Genomic DNA, 10845 nt, shown 5'->3' with positions numbered 1-10845 from the left:
AGAGAGTTACAGGAATTAAGACGTGACAAAATCTAAACATGGATAACTGGAAAGTTGGAATTGTTAATGATTTCTCTGCTGCACGTTTGGTGCGTTGGTCGTGCCCTTTGACCTACAGCCTACATTAAACCCTGGGTCATTATGTAAAGCTCTGTATTATATCAGTTCTTTGTTAGTGGTGCACATTTTTCCATCACCTACTCTACAAAATACAGAACAGTGTAAACATCTTCCAGCTCATGAAACACAGCTGAGGAGATGCCTCTTAAACATTATTGCACTTTACTTTATATTTTGCTCCTAAGGAGGTTGACTTTCTTTTTTAAAAGTTTTTAAACTGGTCTTCAGCTGTAGTTCTCCAGCCCCCTGCACGGCTTTCAAAGCTTCTCTTTCCACATCAGCTACTTTGAGTCCAGTCCTTGGACCTGAGCATTTTCAGAAGAATGTTTAGTTTGTTAAGCCACCCAACAACCAACCCAACCAAAAACCTAACAAAGAAGCAATTTTCTTACCAGCAGCTTGTCACCAAAACACAAAACCACAACAAACTTTCTTTTTAATTGCAAAAACACTTTTATTACATTCTTAAATCCACATATAGTATCACCATTGTGCAATAACACTTCACTGTGTTAAACCCTAAAGGGCTTTATATTCATGACATGTCATAAATTATTCCATATTAAAATCTATATTGATTTCATAGTTATAATCTTAAAATAGAGTGAAAATATAAACAGAAGGATCATGACAAAGAGAAAGTTTAGGGCGACATGTTTAAAAACGCTCTTTAAAAAAAATAGAATTACATCTCTCCAAGACAAAAGGACACTAAACCGATGAGAAACAAGCACATAAAAGGATAAAAATTTAGAAATGAAAGATCACAACAAAACCAACACAAGAATCCGAGATTATAATCCATCTTTTATATATATATATATATATATATATCCTATTTAATCTACAACTCAAAAAAACATTTTGCAATAATGATATTAGACAGGGGTAAAATCTTTGATACTTCTGTAATCAAACATTCACAAGAACATGTACTGTACACAGTGATCAAGGTTTAAAGGTCTTCTATGTTGGTGCAAGGTGTCTTGCTAGCTAGACTGACTGCAGACACTGTAGGACAGAGAGCCCAGCTATCTCCCTGAGTGACTCTAAACAGAAATGCGAGTGCAGAGCGTAACTACTGCCCCCCGGACAGACTTTAGGCCTGCAACCTCACAAAATATACTCAATCTTATGAAGTTAGCGCGTCTAGCGTTTTCAGGCTCGACGCACAAAGTATTGCACTTTGTTACAATCTCTAAATGCCATTCGGCCATTTTCAGCCGATCTGAAAAGAAGGTGGCTGTGTATTTGGTACATTACATTATAAATAGCGTTACTTGCTGTGCCGCAAGGTCAACTTAGTCAAAGTGCTTATGAAAATATTAGCTATAGTACACGGCAAAAAACAGCTCAGTGTACTGAGAACGATGGGAAAGACAACATTGCACAATCCCACAATGCCTCTGTCTTAAGTACCAAGACAACAGTAACACCCCCTTCATACTATCTGACAAAATATAGTGTATGGTGAAGAGCACTGTCCCAGCAGTGCAGAGCAAACCTGGCTTACATTTTTACACAAAAGCAGACATCCAACATCTGTCGCGTGATTGTCTTAAAAAATGCTCGAAATAGAACTTAGAATTACAATTTCTTCACAGCCTTTTTAGGATATTGGCAGAATGGATGCTCCTTTGTTTCTACACAAGTCCAATACATTCCCCAGCTATGAAGACGCGCCCTCTGTCTGCAGAGTGCGTCTCCAGGATTTAAGATAGATCTGTATCTATCCCGGGCTTCCTCGACCTAAGGGCATGAGTTGCTCTGACAATCGGAGAGGATGTCCTCAGGGGAAGCACATCCAGCAGGTCATTTGCACTCATTTCCTGTCCAGTTTTAAGCAAAAACACAGTACATTTTGAAACAGTTAGCACTGGTGTTCAGATTTTAGCACTAATTGCTGATTTCTAATACGAAGCAGAAATAATAACTCAGGGGGGTAGCTGATGGCTCTGTCAACCCTTTGCTGTGCCATGTAGTGTTTGAAAAGGGTGAGGTAGTAAAGGAGTGGAGAACAAGAAACAGAAGGGTGAATTCTCTGATCAGAACACCTGCCCGACCCCACAGCGGCGAGGACCTGAGCAGAAAGGAAATCTAACACCACCATCCACCTATCTCCTCCTCCAACCATACTGGTGGTGATACACTAACTGTCACATTCAAGAGCTTTCTTTAATCCCATGTCTGACTGCAACGGTAAGGAGGGGATCCTCTGGGGGGGCACGATAACCTCTCGGGGGCTGGACTCTGGGCAGCGGGAGGGTTTATTTAGTGTTTCTCACTGGTTTAGCATGAGCGCGAACCCGTAACATCTCGTGCCCAGAGGTCATTTTTTGATTCTAAGGAGGACTCATAAGTGCTAGTTTACATTTTTACATCTCAGCAACAGCCTGTCTCTCTCCGAAAGACCCACAATAGCTCTGTGTGTGTCTCTCTAAGTGGCATTCGCAAAGGGAAAAGGTAATAGGACTGAGGTCACTGATTAGATTAAAAAAATAGAGAGATCACTTACGTCAGTGTCTGAGGGTGCGCTCATAAAAATACCTACGACATTTTCAGCGTAAACGCTAAGTTTTGTGCTCTGTGTGCAAGACTTTCCAAGTGCTTGGCAACAGAAACGCTAAATGTTCGCCCATGACCCACACAGTTTAAAAACTCTGTCTGCTCGAGAGTTTGATCATGGTCCCTTTAAACAGTTTGTTCATATGTTAGAAAACTGAAAAAATATGGGTGCTACCAAAAATACTTAAAGAAACAATTAACAGTTACTAGACTGACAATGGAAACAGGCATCGTTACTGCAAATCTCCACAAAGTAGGTGAGGATTTTAGGTATGTACATTCTATATCAAGCGCAGGGCTGTACTGAATGGTTCAGGGAACGGGGGGTACATTCAACAATAGCTTACAGGAACTGTGAGAGCGGCGAGAGTCCAATTTATTAGAAAAGAACTCAACCTAACGAGAGGTTTAAGGTCTTATAGAAAAATAATTTTGAGAATACAAAGAGCGTAGGCTACTTTTGAATAGTTCCTTTAACTCCCTAAAAGGAGGTAAAGTGCATGGATTACCCAGCAGCACTTCCTGTCGTGTTAGGTTTAAAGGACTGGCTCGCAGAGCAGTGAGAGCCAGAGGTGAGAGGAGTGTGCGCTAAAGCGTAGCATGCAGGATTGTCATTGAGCTGCTGGCTGGTGTTCCTTCAGCTGGTTGCCACATTTGAATCTTCCTCTCCCTGCACCTCAGTGTCACTATATGACTCACAGCACTTAGCTAAATAGCCCTAGCCCTCTGTGGAGTCTGGGAAGGTGATTTCACTGCCAAAAACCTCCCTATACAGAGGAGGGAACGTATACGCCGTCTCTGGGTGAACCAGACGGAAAAACTCCAGTTTGTCAATGTGAAGGTTGCAAATGGACCTCATCGTGGGAAGCTTAGACACCATCTAGAAGAGAAATGCAGAAAAGATTAAGGATTTAAAGTGGACACAACTTCCAGTAAATGTTAAAATATTAGGGTGTTTTAGCCAAAATAATGGTGATACAGGAGCTGCAGCAGGGTTTGTACCTTAGCCAGTTTCTCCTCTGATGCTCCCTGTCGCTGTAAGCAGCGCTGCAGAGCCACATACACCTTCTCCTGCAACTTCTGGATCTTCTGAACATCCGTCAGCCAGGGTCGGTCTGAAAGAGAAGGCAGTCACATCGGGTCATTGTTTGGATCTGAAGTTTTAACTGTGTAACTACATATAAACAAAACATGAAGTAGTTTTATATTGTTTTGCTATAAAAAAAGTATATATATAACTATCTGTGTTTTACAGGACTGCACACCTTTTTCCAAAACGTGAGCTTTTATTGACTGTTAAACATCCACAATTTAACCACAGTCGCCATGGTTTCAGTTTCACTTTTATACTATGATACAATGATGATGTAGGCGGGCTGCAAGGTAGGGGTGAAGATGAATCATTCATTCATCAATGGTATGCTTTGGTAAAAGGCCAACAGTAGTTTTCAGCTTGTGCCAGAACATTTAGCAAATTATGGGGTTTATAAATATCTTGTGAGCGCTAGTATTGTGAGGTAAATTTGAACTGCATTGAAACCTGTTCACACCCAGCATGCAGACACAGTTCTTATGCTACATTTTTAGGACATCTGGACAGGTTCATTCATTTTTAAGGTAAAAAAACAGGGAAGCTTCAATCAATCAAGCAATCAATCCCCAGCAAAAAGGTTTATAAGTTTACAGATCCCAGGCAGAAAACCTGTACTGACCCTTCTACGTGCATTAGAAAAACAAAACCAGTGCATCGAGGTGGTACTCGGACGCACAGAATATCAGTTACACCAGTTTAGCATGTGTGAGTGGGTGATTTCCTGTCATCTCACCTGGCGAGAGCAGCACAGCAGCACTGAAAAGAGCAATCTCCTCATCAGACATCTGTATACGGCTCAGGCTTTTAGCCAAGTCAAACACCGCATTCACAAGGTCGTCACAGCCTTCGGGGACAGAGAGGAAAAAAATGGCATCAGAACAAAAATCTAGTGGCTGTGATGAGAACGGTAAACAATTTAAAAATGACCTAAAAAAACTCCGCTCTTCCCTTCATAAAAGTTGTTTGGAGAGAAAACTAGCAAGCCAGGAAGAGACCGTAAACGTGTGGACTCACCAAGAGCTTTGAAAAGCTGAGGAGTGGAGAATTTTCCATCAAAGAGCATTGTATTATTGATGGGGTTGTAGGCCCGACACATGCGGATGAGAAGGACGTCCATGCAGCCTGTTGACACAAAAAAAAAGCCATTCAGGATAAACACATTCATACTGAGCTGTTATCGAAGCAGAGATCAAAGACGATAAAACCAGTTACCACGGTTACATGTTCGGTTTATTTCATTTTTCAAATAATCCCACATGTGACTGACACATTAATAACAACAACAACAACAACAACAACAACAACATTTCCAGTAAAGATGCTCTACTACAACAATACACAAAGGCGAAGATTTAGATTTACACAAAACTACACATAAATTATATTGATTTAAAATGCAATGAAACCACTTTGAGCTGCGATGTTCTAATCTGAGAGAGCTAAAATAAAGTGTTCGTGTTTGTGTGTGTTATGTACTGACCTGCTTTGAGGAGGATAATCTGATCATTCTGACAGAGGTCCATGAAGCCAGAGATGCGCTTAGCAAACTCCACCACATACTGGATTGCATTGGTGATGTGAACGGCGCACTGTTGCCAAATCGCCTCAGCTGACTGCAAGAGAAAGACAAACACAGGAAGGCCATCGGATTAAAGCAACACAAGAGACATTAAACAAATTGTTTGGCATGGTTCCAGTTTTTTGGGGGGGTTTTTTCGGTCCTACAGTGTGGTTTAAAGTATTTCACGCATCTCGTGTGAATCTGCGGCGTCCATCTGTGGCCTTCCCGTACGAATGTTCAGATTAAAGCGACAACGAAGAAAGGAACATTCCAACAAGTCGTACCTCTGATTTCTGCGCTTTGTAAAAACTGAAAGCATTCCTTTGATAACCTTGTAAAGGACAGTGTGAGTTTACAGAGTAGGATTAACAAGCTGGAATCACGCTGCACATCATTTTTGTCCCACTGTGTCAGATTAGCTAATTATAAAGTCATAAAGTCTCACTGTTTCTCAACGAACAGTCGCTCGCTGACTTTCACAATTTGCACGGAGGCCGTGTGACTGATTTCCAGGGAAAACAATGTAAACGCACAACGGCAGCTGAAGTAGTGCGCACGATACCGGCTGTGTTGTGTTACTCTGTTTCACAGTTTCATCAACTTCTGCTCTGAGTGCTGCAAGTTTACAGTTGGACTCGCAGCAGCAAATTTGTCAGCAATAATCTGTCTAAAGTTTACCTTAGTCTGGTATGAGCGGGTCTCTTCTGGGCTGTACAAGGTCCACGCCATTCTCTTGAGCTCCTCCGAGGTGTACTGGTTCGTCTCGATGTGGGACTTGACCACATTCTGGGCAACGCGCTCTGAACCAAAAGAAAGTCTTACTTTAGTTTCTATTTTTAGATTTGCAAGAGCATTCGAGAGGTTTCTAATATTCATGAAGCACATCAGCAATTACAACGTCTTATTAGAGGGTTTGATGCTGACCTATCTCGAGCAGGGAGCAGCCGTCAGGCAGCGGGTTGAAGATGGCGTGTGAGAAGAGTCCAGAGTCATGCAGCAGCTGGTACTCATGCTTGATGCTGTGGTTTCCGTCACCAAAGTCCAAGTTGGTCTGCTCTGGGGAGCTCTGCGAGGAGGAGCCGCTGCCTGCACTTCCTCCCATCATATCCAGGTTACAGTAGTCTCCTCCGCCATCCTCCGGGGTCAGCGGCAGGTCAAAAAGCAGCCCCTCCGGCAGCGTCGTGATGTCGTCCAGATCACTGAGCGTGGCGCTAGAGCCTCTCCTGTAGGTACGGCCATGGTCAGCCATGTCGCTCTTCTCCTCGCGGGCACCGATCCCTCCGCACTCCTGGGACTGCTGGTGCTTCTGGACCTCTGCGTACAGGCTGTCACGCTGCTTTTTGGACATTCGACCAAACTTTACAGCTGCAGTGGGGAAAAACGAAACATTTAAAGGTCTCGGTAAAACAAGCGTTAGCGCCTCACCACTGTGATGAGCGAAAACTGGAGTTAATTAAATACAGATCTTGTAAGCGAACTCACCATCGCGGCTCATGCCGAGAGCGAGACACTTCTGCAGCCTGCAGTGCTGACAGCGGTTACGGTTGGTCCGGTCGATTAGGCAGTTCCTCTGTCGCGAGCACGAGTACATGGCATTGTTCTGCTGGCTGCGCCGAAAGAAACCCTGCAAGCAAAAGCAGATGTGATGAGCATATCTGACAAAACACTATTCACGCCGAGGAGCATCGACACTTTCTATAGATCAGCTCTTCCTGTTTTTAAACCAACTGCTGATGAATGTTGCTCACCTTGCAGCCTTCACAGGTGATGACACCATAGTGAATCCCTGATGATTTGTCCCCACAGATTTTACAGGGAATCACTTCTATTTGAGCTGCAGAGAGAGACGAGTGCAGAAAAACGAGAAACTATGAAATCCACATTCACAGGTACAGATTCATCAGAACAAATATGACAATAACAGAAAGATGATACAATTTATACAGAGTACACATAAAAGACAAAACATAAAAAGGACGTAATCCATCACTCGTTCATCGTTAAAATCTCTCAGCGTGGGCGACGCCTGAAACATTAACCTGTTTTCAGCAAACCTGTTGCTCTGCTCGCGGCGTTTCTCAATATTTTTTGGACCTTTTATTAAAACAAGAGTTGATCAATTATTTATATCTGCTTTTAACTGTCAGAAACATTTTTTTCTTTATGATTTTACTGGCAAAATCAAATTGGTCACATTTATAATAAAAATATCAGTAAGTTTCAGTGAAAATGAAAGTGGATTAAATCCTCTGCAGAAAACCCAGAACAGAGTCTGCTTTTTAGGGCAGTCATGCTGAATGCAGGTATTGTCAGGCCTTTTCTCCAGGCTGACATAACGCTCAGCTTTTTGAGATCGAGTGGCGGCCGTGCATAGGAGACTTTTTGGTGCACTTTTCCTCACAGAAACTGGCATCGCATCATCTTTGCGGCACGATATTTGAAATGCAGAGGATGAAGATGAGACGTATTTGTGATTATGTTAGGAGGAGAAGGAACACAAAAGAAACGTACACAGTACACCCGTGGAGTTCACTGAAAGCCTGAGCCTTCTTACCGAGGAACAGGCTGTTCTTTTCATTATGTTGTTTATCTAAGTAGCCGGGCCTCCTTCGAGCCCAGAATAGCAGGTCAATTGCATTAGCTGAGGCCCTGGGTTATAAAGTTTCACAGCTCTTTCTTGCTCTGTAGCTTTTCCTCCAGGTTGAACACAATGTTAGCGGGTAAACAGCAGCTATTACTGCCACGCTGACTGTCGCCGTGTATGCTGTGTGCAAAATCTCATTTTTCTAGGGCTCTCAGCCACACCAAACAATCCACTAAACCACTTTTGCTGGGTCACAAGGGGCATTAGGTAACCGGTAAATCACACAAAAGGATTTAACTGGTCTTCAGAGCTTTTGAGAAAATTGCTGTTTTCTGAAGGGGCTGATTTAAACCCCTCACAACCAATAAATTTCATGAGTCACTCTGCGTGGGGAGAGACCTGCGTCACACACTGAGGCTAAATTAGACGGATGGGTGACTGACATCCTGCAAATCTTGACTTATGGCCTCATTAATTTCCCCTTATTTTCGCCTTGTAGAGAAGTTTTGTGTGCAGCACAGGTGACATATCTTTAAGGATCTCGGTGACCTAGAACGAGCTAGATGCTGAAACGTAAGTGTGGGATATAAATAAATAAAAGGCAATGGAAAAAAAAAGTCCCATTCTCCACTGCTCCCTTTATCGCTCCCCCCTCAGAGCCTTACCCCGCCCTTCAGCCTGTTATATAACTGCATCTGGCTGCATTCCACGAACTAACTCATTCAAAGGTGGTTGTCCCGGCAACAGTGTGACGAAAGTCCCACACCCTCCTGCGCTCCTATTGGCTTTCGAGGGAGAAGCCTCGCCTGTGACTTGCAGCCTCACCTGCCAGTCAGCTGAGCGGCACAGCCAAGCTCAGCAAATAGGAGCTGCTCCACTGACACAGTTTCCCATTCAGTGGAGGGGAGGCGCCTGTGCTGGCAGCCTGCAAGGAACACAATCCTGCTTCTGGCAGGTTTTAAGGTGGAATCAGATCTGACTCTGTCTTTAAGTACAGGCGGGGTGTATTCCTGCTTCTGGTTTAAAAAGACAAGGGTGTAACATTTGATTATAGATGGAGACTAGACTGAAGACACAAATATCCAACTTATTTCCAGCAGCATGTCGTACAGTAAAACGCAGGCAGACGCAGCAAATAGTAGGTCTTAACTTGTTACAGCATGTCAGGTGTTTGAGTGAAATCGCATCTGACTTTGAGCTTGGCCATAAATCTATTTTTACCCTGGTGCAGAGTGGCTGTGCAGAGATTTCCCCTGCTCTCAGGGGCTCTTTGCCAAATAAACCAATAAATGTTGCATAAACTAAAATGCTGCACATAAGTACACTTGATTTTGTGTAAATACCAGCCTGTAGATTAATCATGCCGGGCCCTAAAGGCTAACACACGCTGCTGTGATTCGTAAACATGTTGCTGTGCAGGACGGGTCTGAACAAGAGCGTCTTTATTCTCGCCCTGTTTATTTCTGAGCATTCATTTTTGTTCCAGGACCAAACAAAGAAACTCCTCTTTGTTTCAATGCCAGATTGTATGTTTAAGCCCAGAAATCTGTGTTTTTAGACACAATCACATTAGAACCTAATATTAGCTCAGTGATCAGTGGCTTCGGTACTAGCTGACACCAGCTGTATAACTGAAGCTTGATTGAGCTCAAATATGTAAACTTTTACCTCACAGGCTGTGCTACCTGTGGCTGTGCTACCTGTTGGAACCTCCAATTCAAAAAGAATTATTCTTCCATCAGGTTTACGGCCTTTGAAACCTTCCAATTCAAAGAGGTTTTCATGTAAAAGTCCCTTTTGTGCCAGTTACTCAACACTTCTTTCTTTGTCAGCGCTGTAAACAGTGAGCGAGGCAGACTTTGCCCTCTTATCCCAGCTAATCAAATACCGTCCAAGGTCCTATTTGCCCTGGACTTTACATTTACCTGACATATTGTATACTTAACCCATAATCGAACGGGTATCCGGGGCATGCGTGGTATAGCACAGCATATGGTTTTGTGCAACATAGCATGTGGACTGGTTGCCATTGAAGAGCTTGCTGCAGCCAGGTTATTCAATTACCCACTTTCTACAGGTTTCCCATTGAGGGCCCCAGTGGCCACCTGTTTTCTGTACAGCTTCGGTAGGTGAGGAGTAATGATTGCCTTTTCTCTTCTTCTCCTCCCACTGACCTACCTATGGAGCACAGATAGCCCAGCGTGGCCTGACACTAACCCCGAACATTTTAAAAATGTGCTGCAAGCGTAATAGATTGATCTGCGGTGAAATGAAACATGTTATTGCACACAGAGGATGTCACACTCCCACAGTACACTTTTTCTTCTAATTATCTCAGATTTTCAGAGAAATGCAATGAGACACATCTGGCTTGAAGTATAACCAGCCTATCACTGGAAGCCAGCCACGTCAGTGCATATACACAATGTGCCGTACACAAGCCTGTCTGCACACGTCAGCCTCGCCAGATTAAAAGGGTGTTTCTCTTCACGTTTTTACACTGGCTGTATTTCACTGCTAACAATTAAACATTTAAAGTGATTGCCTTAATATAAATATTTGCACGCCTTCATTCTACTTTTTTGTTTGTCTTGTATTAAATAATTATATTTAATACAAGCACAGTGCTGCGTCTGCCGAGAAAGCGGGCCTCTGTAATCCTGCACCATTGATCAGAAAAGATTCAGCTGGCTGTGTGTGTGTGTGCGCGCTACTCCAAGCTCAAACCCAAGTGGGCCTCTGCAACACAAGCAAAGACGGACTGAGGAATTCGCTTCCCAGCATGTAATCGTGTGCGCTGCTGCAAACAGCAGGAACAAATTCAGGACTGTGCAGAAACAATCACAGTCACCTTGAATTAAAATCTCTTTACGTCTGTTCGCATGTCTGTTATCTGCTTTCACAGAAATGCTTATCGTGTAT

At 43.2% G+C, this 10845-nt stretch overlaps 1 protein-coding gene across 1 annotated transcript in view; it reads right to left on the bottom strand.

Annotated features, from left to right (window-relative positions):
- Positions 1 to 549: 549 nt before the first annotated feature.
- rorca (RAR-related orphan receptor C a) overlaps positions 550 to 10845 on the bottom strand; it is a 12116-nt gene continuing 1820 nt past the window's right edge. Inside the window, exons 2-10 of the mRNA XM_084921644.1 lie at positions 7088 to 7173; positions 6822 to 6963; positions 6264 to 6704; positions 6018 to 6139; positions 5259 to 5391; positions 4793 to 4900; positions 4512 to 4622; positions 3688 to 3800; positions 550 to 3565 (exon numbers count right to left, since the gene is read on the bottom strand). Coding sequence (XP_084777770.1) covers positions 3404 to 3565; positions 3688 to 3800; positions 4512 to 4622; positions 4793 to 4900; positions 5259 to 5391; positions 6018 to 6139; positions 6264 to 6704; positions 6822 to 6963; positions 7088 to 7173 — 1418 coding nt within the window. The 3' untranslated portion in view covers positions 550 to 3403. The remainder of the gene's footprint in view (positions 3566 to 3687; positions 3801 to 4511; positions 4623 to 4792; positions 4901 to 5258; positions 5392 to 6017; positions 6140 to 6263; positions 6705 to 6821; positions 6964 to 7087; positions 7174 to 10845) is intronic.

This window comes from Perissodus microlepis, chromosome 23, assembly GCF_051167445.1.
Source record: "Perissodus microlepis isolate ML-2025 ecotype Zambia chromosome 23, ASM5116744v1, whole genome shotgun sequence".
Lineage (NCBI taxonomy): Eukaryota > Metazoa > Chordata > Actinopteri > Cichliformes > Cichlidae > Perissodus > Perissodus microlepis.
Note: the sequence above shows the minus strand (reverse complement) of the source record. Positions and strands in the feature narration are given on the sequence as shown.